Source organism: Xenopus laevis, chromosome 2L, assembly GCF_017654675.1.
Source record: "Xenopus laevis strain J_2021 chromosome 2L, Xenopus_laevis_v10.1, whole genome shotgun sequence".
In the NCBI taxonomy this organism is placed as follows: domain Eukaryota; kingdom Metazoa; phylum Chordata; class Amphibia; order Anura; family Pipidae; genus Xenopus; species Xenopus laevis.
Window position 1 is genome coordinate 62241820 of NC_054373.1, and position 25364 is coordinate 62267183.

The 25364-nt window shown below is 37.4% G+C and overlaps 1 protein-coding gene across 3 annotated transcripts; it reads right to left on the minus strand.

The window, feature by feature from the left end:
- Nucleotides 1–2840: 2840 nt before the first annotated feature.
- cnksr1.L (connector enhancer of kinase suppressor of Ras 1 L homeolog) lies at nucleotides 2841–25063 on the minus strand. Of its 3 annotated transcripts, none has more exons than XM_041581945.1 (22): nucleotides 24791–25063; nucleotides 22403–22560; nucleotides 20804–21000; nucleotides 19735–19819; nucleotides 17653–17685; nucleotides 17213–17254; nucleotides 16963–17082; nucleotides 16385–16444; nucleotides 13750–13818; nucleotides 11048–11623; nucleotides 9872–9933; nucleotides 9664–9776; nucleotides 9460–9581; nucleotides 9270–9300; nucleotides 8974–9146; nucleotides 7537–7610; nucleotides 7385–7456; nucleotides 6922–6995; nucleotides 6625–6686; nucleotides 6395–6521; nucleotides 4366–4538; nucleotides 2841–4276 (listed from the first exon to the last, which is right to left on the minus strand). In XM_041581945.1, exons 1-22 carry the CDS (start codon nucleotides 24840–24842, stop codon nucleotides 4070–4072), a joined length of 2682 nt encoding a protein of 893 aa, XP_041437879.1. In that variant the 5' UTR covers nucleotides 24843–25063; the 3' UTR covers nucleotides 2841–4069. The 3 variants fall into 3 exon arrangements, with proteins under 3 accessions (XP_041437879.1, XP_041437880.1, XP_018101939.1); XM_041581946.1 differs by lacking the exon at nucleotides 24791–25063 and adding an exon at nucleotides 23458–23624; XM_018246450.2 differs by lacking the exon at nucleotides 17653–17685 and having other exon boundaries at nucleotides 24791–25062.
- Nucleotides 25064–25364: the final 301 nt, after the last annotated feature.

Sequence of the window (25364 nt, forward strand, 5' to 3'; positions counted from 1 at the left end):
CTGAGTGTAGCCATTGGAAGCGGCTGTTTATTTTCTGTGTACTGTGACTCTGGGGAGTTGTAATGTTTTTTTTGTTTGACCGGGAATCCCAGTAGGGGACCGGTAGTAGAGAGGGAAACTACCCTGTGTATTAGTTAGAGCCCAAGTGTGGCAAGGATTTTGTTTTGTTTTATTTTGTTTTATGCTGCTTTGCTCCCAAAGTCTTTATATGTGAACAATAAATGGACTTTGCCCTGTTCAAGAACTGTCTGTTCGTCTGATACTGCTCACAATGTGCAAACCCCATGAAGCGGGCATACAAGCTGTAAGGGAATGCATCAGTGGAAACTCCCTGTACTCGGGCCCCCCCACAGAATTTGTGGTGTCTCTGTTGGAGTTTATTTTATATAGAGATGCTTTCAAATTTGAAAATAATTTTTTCCTACAATTGTCTGGAACTGCCATGGGTTCAAATGTAGCTCCCACATATGCCAACATTTACATGCACTGGTATGAAACTCATTATATATACTGTCACCCTGTTTTTCACAAATTTGGCGGGTACTATCAACGCTACATTGATGATGTGTTCTTCCTCTGGTATGGTCCTGAGAAGAGTCTAGTGGAGTTCGTAGGAGAATTAAATAATGCTGCTTCCCCTATCAGGTTCACAATGCACAGGAGCATGCACTGCATTGACTTTTTAGATGTAACAATATACAAGGATTTGGAGTCCAATCAGCTACATACAAAAATATTTCAGAAGCCCACAGATAGAAACTCCCTTTTGCATCACTCCATTAGCCATCCACTTCACCTACTGAACTCTTTACCTAGATCACAAATTATAAGGGCAGTTCGTATTACGAGTTAGGAGGAGGAAAGATGTGCGGCTGTGGAGATGATGGCCAAATAATTCCTGGAAAGGGGGTACCCACATCCTGAAACACTGGATCGTAAGGCAATTCTGAAGGGGTAGGTGCAGGTTAAAAGCACTAAAGAAGATGCACTTCATTATATGACAATGTATGACGCACGCACACCTTTGATTAAAAAATCTATTTTACAACACTGGCCTATTGTGAAATCGGACATTGATTTGACAGCACTTAATCACATTTTTTTGAATTTGGACATAGGAGACACAGGAATTTAAAGGAGCTCCTTTCACTAACGGATCTGGTAAGCAAATATATGCCATGTGCCAAAATAAATAGATTGGGGGTTTTCAGGTGTGGCAATTGTGTTATGTGCAATTGTTTAATTGTGGGCGATTCATTTTTTCATCCACATACTGGAAAAAGGTACTCCATCAGACAGACTCACGTGCATCTCTCGGAATGTGGTGTATATTATAAAGTGCCCTTGTGGACTATTATATTGTGGGAAAACGTGCAGACAATTAAGTGAGAGGATCAACATGCGTCATGCAACCATAGGAGCAGTCCTAGGAGCTCCTTTCACTAACGGATCTGGTAAGCAAATATATGCCATGTGCCAAAATAAATAGATTGGGGGTTTTCAGGTGTGGCAATTGTGTTATGTGCAATTGTTTAATTGTGGGCGATTCATTTTTTCATCCACATACTGGAAAAAGGTACTCCATCAGACAGACTCACGTGCATCTCTCGGAATGTGGTGTATATTATAAAGTGCCCTTGTGGACTATTATATTGTGGGAAAACGTGCAGACAATTAAGTGAGAGGATCAGCATGCATCATGCAACCATAGGAGCAGTCCTAGATCCTTAACCCAAAAAGGAGGGTAAGCAGGACTTTTCCAAGCAACCTGTGGCACAACACTGGCTCCAGGTGAAGCACCCAGCCTCCTCTTTTAAGTGCAGGCCCATAGACTGGATTGCAGACCCACCCAGAGGGGGAGATATAGATCGCACCTTACTGCAGAGGGAGGCATTTTGGACATACGAACAGAACTATGTGGCCCCTAGAGGCTTGAATAGCTCTTTATATTTGAACTGTTTTCTGTGAGAAGGTTCCCCTAGTGAATTATTTTATGAATGACCTATAAATTAAGGATTAGAGAATAGTGAATAGATTAACCTCTAATTTAATAGGAGCGTACTTAAATATCTGAATATGGGAACAAACCCTGTTACTGGAGGTTGTAGTACGTAAGTTTGTAGTGGGAATATCTACCTGTAAGTAGTGATATAATGACATAGTCCAGACCAAAAATTTGTATGAGTAGGAGTAATTGTATAGAATTAATAAATATATGGGAATAGTCAGATATGATATTGAAATAATTAAAGCATTGTTTTTAGATTTTATATAATATAAAAAAATTTACACGGGCACTTGAAATTGATCCGAAGGTTACATTTACAACACGTTAGATGAGTTTTTAACTATAATATGCACTCAATGCACTAAGTAACAATCCATATGACGTTTTTAACTTACTTGTTTGGGTATGAGGTACAATATGTTATCTATCATCAATGAGTGAACGTATGGATATTGTCACAATGTTACACATTATTTCACTACACTCATTTTCTTACAGCACCATGATGTCATTTCCTATTGACAAGGGGGTTGGGATATATAGATTGATTTGTGATACAGGCATGGTTGCCTTGAGAAAGGTCCCAGAGAGGACCGAAACGTCACGTTGGCTGTTCATGCGTTTTTAATACATTTGAATTATTTTTTCAGAAAGTATCTCGGTGTTGCTGGTCTTCTCCAGTGTAAAAATATATATATTGCCCAGTCTTTTTTCATAATCGAGACTTTCCATACACTTTAACAACTTAGATGCTTTTATCTTGACTTTCCCTATTATTATTTACACAAATACACAACAGAAAAGGTCCACACCAAAGTCACACACTAACATCTTTTTGTCGTATTTTATGATTTATTTAAAATATAAATCCTTTAAGACAAAGTTTGGAAAGCATGTTTAGATATATATAACAAAACAGATAATATCTTCATATTAAAATATGCTCTTTTTGCCAATTTTAACACTTTCATAATATCTAAACAATATTAGCAAGTTGTTTTTATTTCCAATATTCCTCTACTAGTTTACATACCCTGTCTTAATGCACACCAACTCCATGCATTTAATTAATCCATGTATAGTACAGTTACATGCAGGCACCCATTCCTAAAAGATTAATACATTGAAAGAGGAACTATCACCCTTTGGGCTAAAATAATGGGAGGGCACACAACAAGCAGCAAAACAAAAAGATAAGCACTGTGAACCCTGTAGGGATTGGTGCCACAAGATGAAAACAAGATGAAACTAAACATAGCTTTGCTAAATAGGACTTGTGTTGAAAATGCATTGTGCTTAAATCCATATTTTGTATTTTTTTGCCATTCTAAAGCACAAATTTGAAAGTTTGTTTTCACATGAACTTCCCTTTATAAACAGGGATATGTGTTCAGGGTTCTTTATCTACCTTTAATCAAATAAACCCCTCCTTTCTCTAAGCAACCGCTCTTTGAGCAGCTCATTACCAGCGGGCTTCTCAGTAAATACTCATTTTATTAGATACTCTCATGCTCTGTGGAAATTACATAAAGTGCTAAAGTGAAACTGGCTTCAAATTCTTTTTTGATGTCAGATATAACATAAAACATGTTTCTTAATTAAAGTAATAGGTAAAATGTATGTTCAGCACAAGTCCCATTCACTGAGTTTTTATATACTGTCACATTAAGGCTAGTGCCACACTGGGATGTCTCTCAGCCTGCATATAAGCACATAGCAGATATTGGTGTGAAAAGTGTTTCTGCACTGAAACTCATTCCATGTGTCTGCAATGAAGCTGATGCAAAACTCGTCAAAGCAGAGACACAAAGGGGTGGATGTAAGTAAGGTCCTGGGATTCACACAAACTAAGATTCCATGGCTTAGCTAAGAAAACTGACGGTTCTATGAACAGGAGAAAATGGCCAGAGACATCCTGGAAATTGAATGTGGCAGCAGACTGTAGAAGACAGAAAGATGTTTTAGTGTCAAAGTGCTCCCACTGAATGCATTTATAAGCTTATATAAAATGATTTAAACCATAGAGGGGGCTCATATTTCTGTTTAACAATTGTTTCTTATTTACACCATTTCTTCGATCTGCTCTTTTTCCTCCCCGCTTGAATCAGTATGCGCCCATGTATCAACCAGTGCACTTCTTGGCTTAGGACCTCTACCTAAAGTCTCATACAACTGCCCATGATCTGACTTCCACTTCTGAAATATATCAGAACTGAGACATGGATTCTCCAAGATCTGATTCAGAGCCTCAAGTTCTAAGAGCTTCGCCTGTTTAAAAAAAAAAAAAAGAACACACAATTAAAGAAAATAAAGTTGGAGAGAAAATGGATGTTCCCTTTAATTAGTTGATATCTTACTTTTAAGGTGCTTTGCAGAGCACGTAGTGTATGTGCTTTTTGGTTAATCTCTGGATTTTTGTTTCTCCGTATGAAAGATTTCCGGTAGTCATCCCGTGTCAGCACAGTCTTTGCTCCAATAAGCGAGACTCCACCTTGCTGCAGGCAAGAGATCAGAGACTCCAGAGTATCATCTAATTAAGAGAGAGATCAATAAGTGAAAACATTAACTTTTCAGCAGAATTCAGTACAGCATTTGACAAAATCATATCACTTTTTTGCAGGATTCAGATGCAGATGAATCCTTGGTGCTTAACAGAATTAAATCGTCCCTTGTTTTTGAAGATTTTTGCACAAATTTTACCTTGCAGATTTGGTTTTGTATACAACCAAATGTTTTGAGGCAGGTTTGTTACTTGAATCCAAAAAATTATTGTTTTGGTGCAAAAGAGGTAGCCAAAGCTGCCTGTCCACAACTGAAATTCTGCTCTCTGCACGAGTTGAAACTGAATTTCAGATTTAAAACAGAATTTCTGCTCTTTATGTAACTAAGAGCGGCTTTTTGGAGCCCCTGGTAACGTGCAGGGTGCTGCCACCACAGATACTTCTTTCAACTTGCTTTACAGCCTGTTGGTCATTGTGGAAATGTTGTGGAAAAAGAAATGTCAAAGTAAAAGGTCAAAACAATGGCCAGAAAAAAAAAATTAGTAGTATGTAATACTGTACCAAACAGGAGAAGTCACTTATAGCTTAGAATGGTAAACAAAGCATTTGGGGACTGCAGTTTGCAAAGTCCAATGGTATAGGTAAAGCAGTATTCTTCAAACACTTTTCCTTGTCAAGAAACATATATGTTTAAAAATAAATATGGTGTATCATGTTTGCAGGGAACACTATTATTAGTGCTGACAGTTATGTAATGCTATGGCAGGTATTTAATAAAAGGCTGTTTTGAAATTTAGGCGAAAAGTGTAAGAATCGAAAAAAACACATCCAAAGGTAATGCTGATACTTTTAACACTTAATTCAATGGGGATTGAGTGGAAGATAAATACACACTATATGTGTTGGTGACCTCATACTGTACATATCAGAAAAGCTTTGAAGTGCCTGTAAGACAAGATACTTGGTGACAAAATGAATATCACAGAATTCCAGCTCACATGACCAAAAACATAAAAACGGTGCCAGACACTAGGACATTTGCTATGCCCAATTTATAAAATAGTAACATATAATACTAAAGGATAAAATAGAAATCAGTTTATGACACAAGAGTCACAATCACTTTGTTTTTCTAAGCGAGACCTTTCAGTGGCTGGATCTTATATAAATAATGCTAGATATTGCTCTTTAAAAGGAATTGTTCAGTGTAAAAATAAAAACTGGGTAAATAGATAGCCTGTGCAAAATAAAAAATGTTTTCAAAATAGTTAGTTAACCAAAATGAAATCTATAAAGACTAGGGGGGCATATGGGTCAGAGTCGTTTGCTGCTGAACCAGACCTGCATGCTAAGGATCAATTGCAAACTCGCTGAACAGTTATGTCCGATGTGGGCCCCCTTTAAAGTTGCTGACTGATAGAGTTAGAGAGCTGAACAGCAGGAAGTCATGTTCTGGCTATTTTGTTAGACATCCAGTCACTCCAGCCTTTATGGATGAGATCTAACTGATTATATTAGAAACATTTTTTATTTTGCCTATTTACACAGTTTTTTGAGTTTTACACTGAACTGTTCCTTTAAAGAGTAGTTATCACATATATTAAATCTTTATTCAACATTTCTGAAAATGCATTTTGCCTATTATTTTAATTAAAACAATCATATTTTAATATTTTTATAAAGCACAAATTAATGTCTTGTTTTAATACTTACGCTAGTCCCACTCACTAAGATAGTTTAAATAGAGCTGAGTTTTGTATAAACATTCCCCTCCCATCTCACCTTTGTGATTTGTCTATTGTCACACAGATAAGTAGTTCATTTCAGGGGGGTTTATATGTACTTTGATAAGCTCTTATAAATTTCCTTCTCCCACAATGCTTACTTCGAGGTTGAACATCAGTTTCTTTCAGAATTTGGCTACTTCCAGTAGTTCCTTTCTCCTCTGTGGTTGTTGGTGAACTTGCCCCTGAGATATTCTGGTTCTCTAATTGTGTCAGCGGAGTCTTTACCTGACACACAAAAGTTGACATTTTAAGGGTAGAATGAAAGTACTGCTAAGACAAATAATAGCATGGCTTTAAGATAAAATGAGCTATTGTACTGTTCTTTTACCATGTCTTGTGCTTTTGAATGATCTTCATCCAGCTCTTCTGCTTCAGTTTCACTGTAACAATCTGAATATATATATATATTATAACGTTATTACAACTTTATTCATCCATCCCAATTTTTCAGTAATACTGGTCCTTGTTGTCACCTTAATAAAAAGCATGTGTGCTACCAGAAAATATAACAATGAAACCTATACACAAACACCATACACGTCATATATGGGAACCTTTTATTTTAGAGTTATTGTGTATTTAACTATATATGCTGATGCCTCTTGAGGACTAATTTAATAAGTACCTTCTTCTCTTGCTTGACTAGCAGAAGGTGCTGCTTTATGTATGTTAAGTGCAGCCAGAAGACTGGTAACCCACCTGTAATGAAAAAAAAAAAAAAAAAAATACTTTGCAAAACTCATAAGGTACCAAAAAAAAAGACACTAATTTTCCATTGCATAAGCAGAAACTCATTCTATACAGAGAAATAACAAAATTAGCAGCAATGTTATTCCACTGTACTAAGCACAATTCAGCTGTCAATTCTTATTACACAAAATGTGTGCCTTTTATTACATATAATCGTATTTTCAATGGAAACTAAAGCCCTCATATTGCTCTAGAGCACAGTTCAAGCTCAGCTGTGTTCTGAAACCCCCTAAGAGCACTGTAACAAATACATGACTCTATGCACCCATTGCTGCATTAAGACAAGCATCCTATTCAGAGTAAGTAAGTAAATAAAGATTTCTACACAGGACACTTACTTGCTCAAATCAGACAGGCTGTCTGCAGCAAACACAAATGGCTTGTATGATGGATGGCAAAGCTGGAACTCACTGATAAAATACAAGGTTCACACTGCATTATTTCCCTTTCAACCAAACCTCCATTTTTCCAAACTCTCTCAAGTACTCACTATTTCTTTTTGGGCTCCCTTGCACTCTCCAGTTTGTAAGAGGAAATATTAACCAATCCCAGTGCCTTTTCATCCTGCATATAAATAAGCCAGAAACCAGTGTTTATCAGTAGGAAAGATAGTGTGCATTAATTTAGTACAGAATGGAATCCAGTATATCTTCTGCAAACCACATACCGATCAAGATGGTAAAACTTTCATTCATCTGACTAATAGAATTTTCATTTCAGAGCATCTGACTGCTATCCAACCAATCAGTTTCATATGCTTCCCACAAAATTTGATGGCTTTGTATATGGGGTTGATTAACTGTGTAATTGCAGTTAAGACTCTGTCCATGTTTGGTTAATTTGCAGTGAAGACAATCAAATGGAACTAGCGGAACTGCCCATACGTGGTAACTCAACTGTACAATAATATTTCCACATAAAAAATTCATAATAGCAGTGTCATTTAGTAACCCATATCATTTAGCAATTATCTGAATAACAATTTTGTTTATTTCCTATTTTTCAGTCAACAACTTCCACCTTATTTGATAATATATTAATCTGGCCAGCCTATACACTGGGCCTTGTCTCATAGCAGGAGTGGCCCTGTCTATACAGTATAGAACTGTTCCTTCTCATTAATGCTAGTTTTGCATACCACATGCAACAACACAATTACTTATGGGGCGAGGTAGCAAACAATCTGTGGGTGTGAGTCTATGATTCTCTATTCAATGACAAGAAAATAGCATATGTAAATGTCTGCTGCATTGACATTAGAAATACCCTAGACTACAGTGGTCCCTGCGGAAGTATTGTGTGATATTTTTTGATACATTTTGTTGGTTTTGCCATACATGAAACAGAATATCTTTAGTACACTCTACATCATGGTTTTTTGTATACTGATAAGGCCAAAATTACTCCTGTATGTATTATGTTCGTAGTCATTTATTTTTGTTTGAAGAATTTTTTTTATAGCATATGTAATTTGTTAAGTTCATGCGCTTATAAAGGGTTTATTAGCAGGTACACATATTTCCACATTTCTAAGATTATGTGATAAAAGACAGGTGCAGTACTCTAGGTGGTATTTACTGGTCACCTGTTTAAAAGCAAACTTCTTATTGGTTGCAAATCCCAATACTTAATGAAACAAATCCAGGATTCAGCTAAATCTTTAGGATTTGGATTTGAATCAGCTGAACATTAAAAAGAATCTAACAATCTAGCTATTGACAACTGAATGTCACAATTTTTTGTTCACCCATGATGCACCTTTTTATGTCAGGTTATGTCAGCTGAAAAAAAAGACTGTGTGTGGTGGCTTCAAGAATTTTCTTATACTAACATAACCATTTCAAATTATAATTACTGATTTCTAAAATGCCATATAGGATTACTTTGACCTACTATATTCAGTATTTTTATACTTGCCATAACACACCTGAGGCACATTATACCAGTACAGACGATCTCCCTTCAGAACACACCAGCAACGCTTCCATTTCTGGGTCATAAAACCAGCATTTTCTTTCTTCTTTGTCAACCAGCCATCACAATCAGGGTTCCCAAGGTCCCGACAGGAGACCCTTCTACGACTTAGCTTGGTTGCTACACCTGGAAGAAGAGAGCATATGTGCAGCAAGGAAAATGTAAGCAACAGTTATAATTATATATTATAAATATACAGTTATATATTTTGTAGAATATGCTAGAAGAGAAGAGAAATAATCAAATCACCTTTCTTTTTTCGGCGAGCACCTGGTGATTTCTAAAGGAAGAAAAACAGACAATTGGAAATCATGATTTTAAATATACCTAGATGGGAGTGCACAGATGCACTTTGATATATAAAGCATACATGATTAAGAAATTCCAGATTAGGAAGCAGGTGGGTAGATGTTCCTATTAGTGTATGATATCAAGTTACCTCTTTGCCATGCTGTGTCTGTTTACTGTTGCTCTTGGTAACTGTAACCTGTTGTGATTTTACAGTTTGGGGACTTTTGGAGGCCAGGTTATCGTCTATTACAGATGGACTCTTTGCAGTAACTGGAACAAAAGCATGCATGCATGTCTTGCTCTGTTTAAGAAGCATGCTTGTAATTATATAATATAGTATTCGATTTCTTACCTTCTTTAGGAACATTGGGCTGAGGCGATACAGCAGGGCCTGTGGAAGCTGTTAGGTTACTGTCTGACAGTGCTGGACGTAGGACTCCAGCAAACAGCCTGGAAGAGAAAGGGCTGACAGAAAGAAGAAAGGTTCAGAGTAAGCATAAGCAGGTGTAGATGTGGAGGGATCAGCAGTAGTTATGGGAGCTTATTTTATAATGTTCTACCTAACAGTAGGTGTAGTGAATGAATCTGAGCCACTTCTTGGACGAGATATGTACTGGAAGTTCTGTAAGACAGAAGACTATGTCACATACTAAGATATTTCATGTACTTTACAAACAAATCAGATAGTAGGTAAAGACAGACAGTAGTGGGTGGTGGGATAAAGTTATAGTAGATCTGAAGGTACATATGCAAAATCTAGGGATGCACCGAATCCAGGATTCGGCCAATCCTTCTGCCTGGCTGAACCGAATCTGAACCCTAATTTGCATTTGTAAATTAGGGGCGGGGAGGGAAATCACGTGACTTTTTGTCAGAAAACAAGGAAGTAAAAAATGTTTGTGGATTTGGTGCATCCCTAGCAAAATCTGAAATTGACATTTCCTGCAAAAATACACTATTTGCAAAAGAAAATGTCGAAGATGGTTAAGAAAGTTATGTCTAAGCATATATGACAAACTGACATTTCCCTTAATATGCGTTATGCGAGTTTTGAGTGCACTTGAGCACAGCTTTCTTTTGAAGATTACGGTCATACTGTACATAGAATGCAATGTTTGTAAATAGTATTTGCAATTCAAAGTATATGAGAAACATACTAAAACAAATCCAGGATTCAGCTAAATCTTTAGGATTTGGTTCAGCTGAACATTAAAAAGATTCTAACAATCTAGCTATTGACAACTAAATGTCACAATTTTTTGTTCACCTATGATGCACCTTTTTATGTCAGGTTTAAATATATACAAATAATGGTTTGGATTCAGTTTGGTATTTGGATACATTTTAGCGGAGGAGTCTATATTTGACCAAAATATATTCGGTACATCTATAAATAAATTGAATAAAACCTTCCTGCGCTATAAAACAATACACTGCTTTTGTGAACACATACAAAATAGCGACCCCAGAGCATAAATGCCCAACAATCAAAAACACTGTTTTGTAGTGCCCCATCACACAAACTTTATGTGATGCAATGCCACGATGCACTTGTTCCCAAAAGTGCATGAGATACTCAAACAGACCTTGAAGAGTGCACTGCAACAACAAAAACTATACTTTTTAGTTCAAAAGCAAATACTAAAAGTTCTAAAGAAAATAAAAGGATATAATACCAAAGCTGGTAGGTGTATGCGTGTATTACCAACATGCATCGAAGAAACTAATGAACCTACCTGCAAGGTGTCAGTCTCTGTACTGGGTAAAGCCTTTGTCTCCTTGGAAATAGTTTTCTGATCAAAATTTTCTGGACATATGGGTGACAAGGGGAAAACTGAAGTCGTTTCCCAAAATGTTGGAGACCAAGGACAGTTTCCAGATAAGATGGTATCTGAGCTCAGTTGTGTGCTGTCCTGAATTTGATTAATATCAGTGTTGTGTTTATTAGTAAAAGAAAACGTATCTGGGAATACTGGCAATGTGCTTACACTATTCTTGTTTAATACTGGAGGAGTGTCCTGTGTTGGTGTGACTGGTGCACTACGTGTGGTGCGTGTTTCAGTACTTTTGCGTAATGTCAATATCTGACGATTGGGGGTTTGCCAGGCTGCTGCTCCAGTTGTAATTTCAGCCTTTGGTAATGACGGCTCACTGTGTGCAGTTAATGAGCTTTTGCTGGAGTGCTGAATAAAGAATGTGGGAGAAGTAGGAGATACAGAAGTGGATGGAATGGAGACTTTCTTGAGGACAAGTGCTACACAATCAGTTCTCTCTTGAAGTTTATAGACAAGGTTCTTGCGTGTCCAACCAACCTGAACACGAAACATAAAAAGGAAAATATAAAAATTTTTTTTACAAAATGATTACATCTTATTAGATCTAGGGGCAGATTCATTAAGGGTCGAATTTCGAAGTTAAAAATACTTCGAAATTCGACCCTCGAATTGAAATCCTTCGACTTCGAATATCGAAGTCGAAGGATTTAGCGCTAATCCTGCGATCGATCGAAGGATTTTTCGTTCGATCGAACGATTAAATCCTTCGAATCGAACGATTCGAAGGATTTTAATCCAACGATCGAAGGAAAATCCTTCGATCAAAAAATCACAGGCAAGCCTATGGGGACCTTCCCCATAGGCTAACATTGACTTCGGTAGGTTTTACCTGCCGAAGTAAAGGGTCGAAGTTTTTTTTAAAGGGGAAGTACTTCGACTATCGAATGGTCGAATAGTCGAACGATTTTTCGTTCGATTCGTTCGATTTCGTTCGAATTCGAACGAATTTAACCAATTCGATGGTCGAAGTACCAAAAAAATACTTTGAAATTCGAATTTTTTTCATTCGAATCCTTCACTCGAGCTTCATGAATCGGCCCCCTAAGTGTAATTTAAGATTCCAGCTTTCCATATAGCTGATCCAGGTAATGTACAACCTGTTCTTATGGTAAAGAGCATTTTCCTTTATTCACACACACACACATTCATTTTTAAAATTCAATGCCTTCACAGTACCAAACATTTCTAATCTAAGTTGATAAATAAACGTTGCTTTGCATCTGTAATGTCAAGAGTCTGAAACTCTAAGAAGCTTAGATTTTAAAACAGATTTTATTAAGTAATTAATTAATACCACCCCTATGCAGAGTCCCTACACTGTGAATCAGCCCCTTCCTTGCCTGCACCCGGAACCACTGTATCTGCCCACGTGACTATGTATCTTGGCACCAAAATCCACTGCATGTACTAAAGCATGTTCTTTCAACTAACTGCTTGCAAATGTAATCAACAGCATTCCCATAGCTTATATAAGATAAGATTGAGAATTGCAAAAGTATGCAAGGCACTCGAATGGTAGTCTCATCCAAAAGAGAGTGGACTACTAATATTGTTGGCTATGGCAAAATAGTCCAGAAAAAGGATAGGAGATAATTTTTTTCATTATTACATTTTTTTCCTCATTTTAAAGTCCCCATTAAAGGAGAAGGAAAGGCTTCACCCCAATTGGGGGTGCCAAATGTTAGGCACCCCCAAGTGATTGTATTGACTTACCTGAAACCCCAGGCCGGTACTCCTGTCAGCAGAAAACTACACAGGCCCGGGGTTATACCAGTGAGCACCACAGAGCGATCCTCTTCCGTCTTCCTGTTTCCTTTGTGCGGCTGCGCAGTAGAACGAAAAACCGAACTTTAACTAAAAAGTTGCCTGTTTAGTTCAACTGCGCATGCGTTTGCCATGGAAAATTTGAAGAAAGAAGAAGCCGGAAGAGGATTGTGGTGCTCACTGGTATAACCTTGGGCCTGTGCAGTGTTCTGCTGATATGAGCACCGGCCCAGAGTTTCAGGTAATTCAATACCATCACTTGGGGGTGCCTAATATTTGGCACCCCCAAGTGCACAATTCCTTTCCTTCTCCTTTAAGAAAATATAACAGAAATCTAAGGTTAGTGTGAGCATGTCTTTGGTGCTGATTCAGAAGTAACTCAAATGCAAACATAAAAGCATCCAAGAGAATATGTACAGAATGGTTCCAAAATGCTGATTTCTGTGCAATACATTTACAGAGTGTTTCCAATTCCCTTCAAGTGCACTGGTAATGCAGCTGCGCTATTTATTTCAGGTGGCAGGGACAGGCAGAGTGGTTACAAAAATCCCTTCAACTTATTATCCATTGTAGCAGCAGGTAAGTTACTACCATTTGGATTCACAAACATGTGTACAGTTATTGTTTTTTAATTCAGATGATTAAATTACCTTGATAAAGCAAGTCATTTGTACATGAAAATTCCCTCTTACAATAACTTTAATTATTGTAAACGCATAAAATGCTATTTACCAAGTACAGTATTGAAAATGGGACTGCAATACTTGTGCCAATCCAGTTAATTCACTTACTTATTGGTTTAAACTCGTATGCAACAAATATGAGATGAAATCACTTACCACAACCTGATCATTTACTTTAATTATCTCATCGCCTGGAAAGATCTTGCCACTTCGTCCAGCTGGAGCCTAAGCACAGTGCATGAAGCGGGAAAATAAAATTATGTAAATTGAGTACAAGACAGGCTCATCTTGCTTTTGACGATATATGAAGTAGTCTTGGATTAAAAAATTAGAGCAATCACATTACTTCCAGAAGTGCTTGTGAATATGCCACAGTAAGTATTAAAATTACTGTGAGAAAGATCATATGAAGATGGGAAGCAATGACAAAGGACTTATCTTATGTCAGTGACATCATATCCTGTTATAAAAATATCCTGTTTATAAAAATGGGGAAAAAAACAAATTTTTTTCATATTTTAAAGTGGGAATGGGTTTAAAAGTTGTAACTGTTAAATATTTTCTTTTTAATATTTATGTGTACTTTCACTAGGCAGAAATGGACGTTGCCGAAAGTTCGCTATGAAATGCTTAAGCTGACAAATTTGAATTAAAGTCTAACAAAGAGGCGCAAAGTGTAGCGAAGCCTTCCGTAAATTCTCCATTTGCCCCATTGACTGCTAGGACCAAAGTGTCAATATCATGTGGGAGGGAATAAAATCATGTACATCAAAGCATTTAATGTGATCTGTATCAAAATGTAATCTGCATTACAGATGATTTGATATCCCTTCCCCAGGCCATATCATTGGAGGATAAATCTTTTTTTCCAAGAGGGAGGCTTCCATCAGCAATGTTGCATCTTTTATCAAAGAAACAAAACTCTTCCATAGGAGAAAAGGGCTCCCCTGATTCTCTCAATTTTTTTATGCAAGCTGAGCATAACATTCCATCCTTCTGAAGGAATACCCCTAGCAATTCAAGTAGAAAGTAATTCTCTTGTTCCCTTTCTGAGACAATTTTTTAAGTTAATTTTATTAGAATCTACACTAGTTTTTTTTTACATTTTTAATTCTACTTTTGAATCAGGCTTGCAATTGTTAGCCATACATAGAAACAAAATGCTGAAATAGAAATCATTAGAAAGTGTTACAAGGGTGCAAGGCTGCAGTAGCCAAGTGCAATCTGACCCAATGGTGATGAAGAATGCTTGAGCAAACAGGATCTACAACAAGCAGGGAGGACACACAGAAGCAAAGTCACACACCACATGCACAACATAAATCTACACCTTGTGCTGAGCTTGCACACTACTGTACTTTTTCTGTACAATACACAGCCAGAGGTGCTATCCATTCAACTGGAACTTGATGTAGTAAATCTATATAGGCAGAATTCACCCGCGGAATCGTGCCCTCTTAAGTTGTTAGTGCTCTTTCAAGATGCCTGTGTCAGTTTAACTACGTCCATGAATTCAGAACTACAATGTAACATCCTGAGAGCATTTTCTTATATGCTTGTTTTTGTGTGCTGTGACCATGAAAAGACTGACTTCAGAGTTCAGAATCCCCATAGCGTGTGTCATATAAACTTTAATTTTTTTTTACCTCAACTGGTTTATGATAATTGAATTTGCCAGAGACACTGTTTGACTGCAGACCCCTTTCCCCTCTGAAGCATAAGTAAGCTATTTCCTAACCATGATTAAAACCTTTTCATCAGAAATAGTCAGCATTTAAACTAAACCATAAAATTTAATATGGCTAGAAATGCCAAATTGTATATACTAAACCAGCCTAAAGGTACAGCATCTCTATAGTAGTAATCATCCAGCCCTTCAAAGTTGTCACAGGAGTTTCCCATCTTGGATAGTATCTGGTTAACACACCTGCTCAGTGTGCTCTGAGCAGCTATTGAGAAACTAAACGTAGGGGTTGTCGCAAATTATCAAGTAGATAAGGTTTGTCTGTCACATAAGCTGATTCCACAGGGCTGATTATTACATTCTGATGCGAATTGTGTTGGTTTCTAAACTACCATGTAGAAATGATCTGATCTACCAATAAGCCTTACATTGTGACATTTATATCATATACTGTATATTCAGTGACAGCAGCACAGAGCATGTGCAGTTAATCAGTAGAAAAGAAAATGGAGAGCTACTGGGGCATATTTGGAGGCACAGATTTATACTGCTAAAGGCTGTGGTTGCCTTGGGTTGGTTTAGAATCCCAAAACATACCAAGAACATTTCTGCCCTACTTCTTTAGTTAAGCTCAGGGTGGATTCAATGTCAGGGTTCTGCAATGTGCCCCCCTCTCCACACCTTTCCTGCCACAGAGGGGGTCCATGTCACTAGTGGAGATCGCAATTGCGCTTTCTTGCACTAGAAGAGCTGAATTTCCGTTTTAAAAAACAGAAATTTGACTCAAAGTTACCAGGAGCAGATTTTTGCTACTGTCTGAGGCAAGTTTCTAAACTCACCTAATGCCAGCAGTGCCAATGGTTAATCTTTAGTTCTCCAGCCACAAAGGACATATAGCACAATCATTTAGTGACATTTCTAGACCTAAAAACACTAATATGATAGCACAAGGGAGGCCTCTTATAGGGAGTGCTTTTTGTAAGGGGCAGTACTTTTCTTAACTACAGGAATTAAGCATCAAACGCAACAAATGCTATCTGCTGGGAAATGATAGAAAATGTTACATTTGTACACAAAAACAATTTTTCAGATCCTGAAAAAACTGACCTCTGCTGTCGTTCCACAGACAAAGTGCTGCCCCAATGAGGTAGACTTTATTTCTATACCCTGTAGTATAAAGATAACATGGATGTAATGGCAGTTTATGTTGCACATGTAATTAACTATAAACACTTCTAAATGTCACATCACAGACAGGGTTGCCACCTTTTTTGGAAAAAAAATACCAGCCTTCCTATATATTTAGATTTTTTTCTCTAATGATAACTTTGGGGTCAAGCGGTCAGGCCGGTAAAATACTGGCCAGGTGGCAACCCTAATCACAGACATGGGTGAATGCATTCTAATGCGCCTGATTTTTCTCACTCAGTCACACCATCTCACAGCTGTTTTTTATGAAGGAATGGATTACTTGGAAGAAAAACAAATATTCAGTAAAGAGCTTTAAATTGTAAGAACCTATGGACAGGGCCTTCTCTACCTCTTCTATAGGTTATTAGGTTTTTTGTATGTAATCTGCATGTTTAATTTATGCACCCATTTATTGTACTGCACTGTGGAATTTGTTGGTATTTTAGAAATACCTGATAATAATAAGAGTAGATGTCAACTTTCTTTAGTCTCACCAGATTGTTGTCGGGCAGCTCAGGCTTGATCTGTACAGGTTCAAGTGTTGCAGTCTGATTCAGAAGGTCATCTGGACTACAGTTCAGAATGCTCTCACATGTCCCACAGATGTTTTGGCACTATGGGGACAAAGACATAATTTATAATTATTATATTATCAGACCGCTAACATAACATATCATTCAGATTTCAAATCTTACTAATAGGCAATGAAAGACAGTACCAAGGTTACAAACACAGAGAACTTACTATTGAGACAACTCTGCTTTCAACATGAGGGTCTGACCAGTCCTGAAAGAAGATACAAGAAAATAAATAGTAGATCTGGATAAAGAACATAGTTCCTATAGAGATAGTTATTGTTTACTTTGATGACTAACTGCATTAACTTGGTCAGGTTGTTTAATAACATTTATTTCCTATTAAAATGATTCCAGTCGATCCGAAATAGTTCTCTTTAGTTGCAATTTCTGTCCAATGTAATTAAATGCATGCAACTTAAATTTATACAGGTACTTGCAATTTTTTCTTTGATTTTCAGGTTACACATTCTATATTCTGATGTGTGCTGTAGTGCTATTTGAGAAACTCCCAACTAGCAGTTGCTGGAGTAAAGAGATTTTGTGTTTGATTGTTAAAAGCAAGCAGCAATTTTAGGTAATAAATTAGCATTGTAAACCAGTCCTTACCGCTGTAATTTTACATCCCTGTAACACAGACTCCTATATTGAGACAAAAAAATTCAGCAATTTGTGAAGAACCTATAACCTGCCTCTCTTTTTCTGTTACCCGTACGGCTACTTTGCCTGCCTGGGCACTGAGCTTGGTTTTCTAAATTAGTTTTATGCAACCGGACCCAGAGTTAAATAAAGAAACTGTTCTAAGATGACACAGACATTTAAATGCTGGTAGCTATGTAAGAGTGTATGTAGCCTAAAAAAGAGAGAGTGATAAAACTACAATTTCAGCATGAATACTTAGCCAACAGAAAGTGACCTTTGTTAATATGACTTAATTGTTACTGAGGCAAAGAAACATTCTCAAAGTCAAAATGGCAAGAAGACCAGAAGTAATGCAATTTTAGGTATCATTACAACATTAGGATCTTAAAGGAACAGCAACATCAAAAAATTAAACTGTTTTAAAGTAATACAATTATAATGCAATGTTGCCCTGCACTGGTAAAACGTATACGTTTGCTTCAGAAACACTACTATTGTTTATATAAATAAGCTGCTGTGTAGCAATGGGGACAGCTATTCAAAGGAGAAAAGGCTCAGGTTACACAACAGATAGCAGATAAGCTTTGCACAACATAATGGTGTTCTCTGTTATTCACTATTTAACCTGTGCCATATAGCCTTTTTTCAATTTCCACCATTGCAACAAAGCAGTTTGTTTACATGAACTATATTAGTGTTTCTGAATCACACAGATCAGTTTTACCAGTGCAGGGCAACAGTACATGATATTTTCATTACTTTAATACACTTTCATTTTTTGGTGTTACTGTTCCTTTAATGGCAGTAATAAAATGCTACAGACACTCACATTTCAAGAAACCCACCCTCTCTGTCTGAAAATGTAATGATGCTTTAATCAGAATTTCAATAATACGAATAATTTTTCCCCAGGCTGCAATGTATGTACCCTATTACAGCTAAACAGTCATTTGGAGTTAAGAGGCATAGGAACTTATTAGCATGCCTTAATTTGTGTGCATTTTTCTGCTCTATACTGGTAATGTCCTGTTGTAAAGCCAATAAAGAACCCAATGCTGCAAAACAGCCAAATTAACATCTGTGCAATCGTGACATCAAACTATATCTAGGTGCCTTTTTCTTATGCAGAGTAAAACGAAAAAAATGGTGTAAAAAGTTGTGTAAAATAAATGGTGAATTTATCAAGGTGTATTTTATTTTACCCAGTGTGAATGCTAGATTTACCGCCGTTATTTTACACTGCTTCAGACCTTTGTAAGTTCCAATGGAAGTTGCAGTTTTTTTACACGGCAATGCATGGCGATGTGTGGCAAATTATTACACCATTTTTTTAACACCATTGAGTGATCATTTAGGTGGGAAATAGCCTTCTATAAGCCATTATTGCCAGTTCAGTTAAAAAAGGGGAAACTTGACAGCTAGGGGCATATTTATCAAGGGTCGAATTTCGAGTTTATGGGAGTTTCTAAAAATTCCCATCAACTCAACTCCCATAAACTCGAAATTCGGAAAAAAACGACCAATCAATTTTTTTTTAAAATCTATTTTTTTTATATTTGGGTGAATAGGATCGACCTGTAAACTCTAAATCATATTGGAATCGAATTTGATCGAAAAATTAGATTTTCAAAAGTTCACCAAATGACTCCAAATTGGTTGTAGGGGGTCCCCCATAGGCTAAAACACCAATTAGGCAGGTTTTAGATGGTAAATAGTCTAATTCGAATTGTTAAAGAGACAGTACATGATAAATTTCAAAATTCAATTTTTTTTTAAACTCAAATAAAATTTGGACTATTCCCTAGTCGAATTACACTAAAATAAACTTGAAATTTTAATTAAAAAATTTGAATTTTCAATTCGACCCTTGATAAATCTGCCCCCTAATGTAAATGATTAAATAAAAGGCTAATTTCAAATAAGTTTTTTTAGGCAATAGGTTAGTTACACCAGGAATATTGTGTTAGTGTTTTTCATTGCTCTGCAGATCTGCACATCGTGACAGCAAATAGAGGAAAAAATATATTGAACTTGGTATCATATACACACCTTATGCACGCTTTCTGCCAGCTCCACGCAAAGCGCTATAACATTCCGACTAGCTGAGTAATCGTTGAGCCTTGTAAATAGATACCTGTGGGTTTACAAAGCCAGTTATGTTTTTTTTTTTGGGGGGGGTGCATTATTAACCCTTTCCAGGCTGGGGAATCAGGCACTCTCTCTCAAAGGTTCTGGTGTACTCCAGAAATGGAATCTATGGCACTGGAGTATTGGCACTTCCATGTCAGAGCAGTGGATTATACAACCTCTGATCAGGAATATTTAAACAGAAGCACTATAATTTCAGCTTTATTACTTTTAGTCATGGATGCCAGTCATTTTTGTCAATAGGTTATTGGTCATTAAACCTAAAATTTGTTCTTTGAAGATCCATTTTTACAATATAAATATGTAAAATATCCCAAAATTCCACAGTGTCATCTGAAATGTCATTCTAGGCTCTGAAAAACTGGTGAAGGATAAATAGGATTAATTGCCTGATTTGAGAGATTTTTAGTTATATGATCCAGACACCATTAAATAACAATTTGCGATGTTACCAATGGCTCTTTTACATAAGGTAAAAGCGTTTGTGGATAATAATTAGGGCAGAGGAAGCCTTCAACAATCTTTGTAAGCAAAACAATCAGCCTCATACATAAAATAAATTTACATAATACTCCACAACATTTGTTTTGTCATAAAATGTTTAAAAATCCAGTAATACCAGGAATTCAGAATTAAAGTCAAGTACTTTGGAACTTTGTTTATAAAGATAAAAAATTACTACAAAACACACATTGGAAAACACATTCCAGTATACATTTAATGAAAAGGCATACTTAAAATAATGTATTTTTACATATAGCACAAGAAAAAAATGGAACGGCAAGTCAAATTAATAGGTTTAATTTTCTGGTGTTAGCAGTCCTTTGAAACCTGGTTGTAGCACTGAATGGCGATTATGCATATTTTGACTATTAAAAAATCAAATCTGCTCATTAATTGCTAGAACAGGTGCACCTGCAGTTTTTGGCTGAAACTTAAAAAGAAAAAAGGCTAGACAAAAAAGAATGACCTGTTGAGCCAGGAGAAGAGCCCTCGTGCAGCTGCCACAATATCTATTATGCAAACCAGTTGCTTGGGTGTGGGGGCAGCTGAAAGAGAATGCGAGGCGACCTTTCTCATCCTCAATATATGGGACCACAACGATTGTGACACACCATAAAGTTTCTCAGTAAGGGATCGTAGATTTTCAGCACAAAGCTCATAGTGCTAGGGAGAGAGAAAGAGAACAGTAATACTATAAAACAATGTTTAAAGGGGTTATTCACCTTTGAGTTAACGTTTAGTATGATGTAGAGGGTAGTATTCTGAGGCAATTTGCAATTTGGTTTTAATTCTTTAATTATTTGTGGTTTTTGAGTTATTTAGCTGTTTATTCAGCAGCTCTACAGTCTGCAATTTCAGCAATTTGGTTATTAGGATCCAAGTTACCCTAGCAAACAAGGAATGATTTAAACAAGAGACTGAATATAATTGGAGAGTAGGAGAAGGCCTGAATAGATAGATGAGTAATAAAAGTGGCAATAACAATAAAAGTGTAGCCTTACAGAGCATTTACTTTTTAGATGGGGTGACAATGAAAAAACTGAAGATCAATTGAAAAGTTGCTTAGAATTGGTAATTTTATAACATACTAACATACTAAAAGTTATCTTAAAGGTAAACCCTTTATTTCATAAAAGGTAGACAAAGCAACAAAGAAAAACAAAAGAAGGAGTAAAAAAGTTTAAACAAACACTAAAGATGGCCATAACCGGACTGGAAAAAGCTGCCCCCTCTGCCCCTCCAGACCAAGTCACCAACTTATCCATCCATTCATGAAGTGATTGAGATGGCTGTCTGATCTAGAACTGGCCTAAAATCTGCCAGAAAATCTCATCAAGTGAAAAATGCATCAGCATATTGCTACTGTTCTTGAATGATAATTCCCCATATTTTTGTAGTTGGAACCTGGGCCAATGACCGGATGTGTCTAGTTTAGCCCAGCTGCAGACGACCTTATCAGGCAGACATCCACTCATTTGGTGACCTATTCAATCTAAAGGTTTCCCATGGGTATGGCCAGTTTTGCTCACAAAATAATAGGGATACCAGATACTTAACTTTGTTATATTTGTGCCTTAATTTGCATATTCAAATCTGAGCAAAAATACTAAGCTAAAAACAAACATGGCTAGAATTGCTTTATTATACATACTAGAGTTTAGGTACCACCTTTTCAGTGTCAGTGACACTGCACATGCTCAGTGTACTCTGGGCTTCAGCTGAGAAGCTAAGCTTATGGGTCATCATAAATCATCTGTTGTTTAATTCTGATGCAGAATATTCTAGTTTCTGAGCTACTATATTTTGGTATTTAGACTTTTATAATATGTACTTATACTGTATATATAGGGTTTGTCCCTAAGCTTAGGCAACTAACAGCAGCCGAGAGAAAGAAGATGAGGATCTACTGGGGCAACAAAGAAAAATGTCTTCACTGCCAAATGACTGTGGTTGTCTTTGACTAGTAACAAATCAATTCTCATTTAAAAGGGTGACCATCAATTCACAGACAGTGTCAGAAGTAGAAATGACATGTACACTTGACTGTTCATTTGGCTACAGTTACCAGAGCACAAAGCTGTTCAACAGCCTCAAGAATAATCTCCTGGTGACCAATGCACCTCACGCCGAAAGCATCCAACTGTTGCGAGGACAAGCAGAGAAGATCCTTCCCAGTCACATTCCATTCTTGAAATGGATAAACTTGTACTGCAGGGTCTAGACCTAGGGATGAAAAATTAGTTCTCAGATGACATACAAAAATGCATTTAATGACCTTTATTTATAATTCATTGACACTATTTGAAACCTTTTATGATTAAATTAAAGGTAAGCTTTTTTTATTTTAAATTCCCCTAAAATTACTCTAAACAGACCTCGGAGGTGTCTACTGCACTTTCTCATTGTCGCTGCTAAAATGGAAATCAATCAGACATATGCAGTAGACATCTCTTTGAGGTCTTCGCAGTTGGAGTGAGAAAGAGAGCCGAGGGAAGAAAACGAGAGCTGAGAGAAGAAAAGGGGCTAAGCTTCATGCTAGACAAGGAAGTAGCCGAGAGAACTGCAGTTGCTTGTGATACAGAATCTAACGGAGACAGAATGCAGGGAGAAAGGTATGTTATTTTGGGGTCTGTTTTGAGTAATTTTAGATAGAGGGGAAAACGAGGTTTACTTATTCGTAAAGAAGTAATACACACATGCACACTTCAAGTGCTTATCCTTATCTTCTGTCCAGTGCACAGCTTTGAGGGGGACTGACACCCTTTTAAGATTCAGTAATACAACACAAGTTAGAGCCATAACATAGAAGCCACTCAACACAGAAAACTCCTGTGATTTATTGTGTCAAGTAAAATGCATATTTTAGGGGTGTGCCACTTTATCAGGTTTGTAATTTCTGATACACCTGACTATGACCTTCTCAATACCTGTGGACATCTTTTACTCCCCGTTTCCACGTGTTCTGCTCACTCACTCACCCATCTCATGCTCATTGTACTGATGGCATCCTCCTTTATCTTCACTTTCCTTTATATTCTCACTCACCCTTACTTACCTCATGAAATCCTTTCACTTAGCATTATTGTTTGATTTCACTCATACTTAACAAAATTGTCTCACCTACAGTCTCCATGTTCCCTCTTTAAAGGCGATTCAACTTTCAGTATGCTACAGAATGGCCTACTCTAAAATGTATAGTTTCTCCTTCATTTTTGAAAAGTTTAGGAATAGTCTTCTTCATCCTCTACAAGGGTTGCCACCTTTTCTAGAAAAAAAATACAGTCCTTAGCCCCGCCCAAAGCACCACCCCCAACCCCTCCCTGGTTCTGCCCAAAGCCACACCCCCTGTCCATTCACATTAGTAGAATTACTGCCCAACAGTTCTAATCTTAACACAGCCCGCTGCAGTCCAGAATCGATGCACCAGTTTCACTGACTGTCCAGTGTCCACAGTCACTCGTCAGTTTTCCCAGCTGTCAGAGTTCCGCACAGTACTGCTCTTTTCTGTTTGTTTGTGTCCAGCCACACGCTCCACCTACACTAGTCTGCACAGCTGCACTGTGCACTCGCGTCTACTCTTTAAAGCCCCAGTCACGTTGGCGATGCAGCCCACAAATCTCATCACGGGAGAGTGCGCCGCAGCCCGCATAGCTGGAGCAGGGAGTGAAGCTGATTAAAAGTAAATGACATTTCTCCCCTCAAAAATTTATCAGCCATGTAATTGCCGGTATTATTTTAATACCGGCTGCGGCCTCAATACATGTTTTTCTGGCTGGGCCGGTTAAATACCAGCTGGGTGGCATGACAACCTTATCCTCTACACCTTTCAAATGGGGGTGTCAGCCCAGCAGCCCCAAAAATGCTCTGTGAATATTGTTACTATAACTTTCTATTACTTATCTTTCATTTCAGGTCATCTCTTTTTCATATTTTCGTTCCTCGTTCAATCAACTTACTGACAGCAACCAAAAAGTTGCTGAAATTCCAAAGTGTGCTTCAATAAGTACAGTATAATCAAATGGTTAAATTACTGTTTTGCTATCATAACAGTGTCAGTTGTGTTATGTTTCACGGCAGAGATTTGAGATAGCTTTATAACAGAACATTGAGACCACTATCCTTTATTCATTCCTTTTCTCATCACTGCAGGCAGGGGCAATATATAGTTGCCATTGACTGCAGGATTTAAAGCAATCAGCAGGAGAAATCTGTTCAGATTAAATAGCTGATTTACAGAGAGTGAAGCTTTGCAAAGCACAATAATTAAAAACAATAATCCCATAGTAACTTTTAGACGCTTTCACTTTGCTTTTGGATTTACGCAGTCCCTCCCTCCTTCCTTAATTTTGGTTGGACTACGATGTGAACACCTCTTTCCCACAGTTTTTCGCATGCCACTGTCTAAATAGTAAGTAACGCTCCCGGTAGCAGCCCCCCTCACTCTCAGTCTCACCCCTCAGGTAACATCTCACGGTCTCCGGACTCCAAGCCGACACAGACTCCATTCGGTAACTTCCGGCCTGAATACCTGGGTGACGTCACTCAGGTATGTCTGATTGGTCTTTTCCACGCCCAGGAATGCGCAAGTATGGCCGGCTACGTTACTAACGTGATGGGGTTCCACCGGATTACAAAAAAAATGCGCTGAAAACTACTAGCATGCTAAAGCAGCTACAACTGTATGAGCTGTACGTTAGTGCTATGTACTACAGCCCCTTGCTATTTACATTCTGGTTTCACATTTTATACGTTTTTCCCCTCTTTTTAAGTCACTTTTTGTGAAAATTTTGTTTTTGCCCTTTTTTGTTTATTTTTGTTTGTGCTGCAGTTTAACAATTTTCACACGTTTAGCTTTACTTTGTTTTTTAACATTGGACACGCCTAAAAATGCAAACTGTGCAGCTGCATTGATTGCATTTAACTTACATGCAATCAAAACAGAGCTGTAAATTTACCTGGATTTGATGGGAATCTCTTGGCTCTATAGCCAGGGTGGGGTCAGAAGAGCCATTGTTCCAGGGGTGTGA

Coding starts and splice junctions, on each gene's coding strand:
- cnksr1.L (XM_041581945.1), bottom strand. CDS start 24,842: ATGGAGTCTGTGTCGGCTTGGAGTCCGGAGACCGTGAGATGTTACCTG. Junction 9,934..11,047: donor CAGAGACTGACACCTTGCAG/GTAGGTTCATTA, acceptor TCTGTCTTACAG/AACTTCCAGTACATATCTCG. Junction 9,582..9,663: donor GCCCAATGTTCCTAAAGAAG/GTAAGAAATCGA, acceptor CTTTTGTTCCAG/TTACTGCAAAGAGTCCATCT.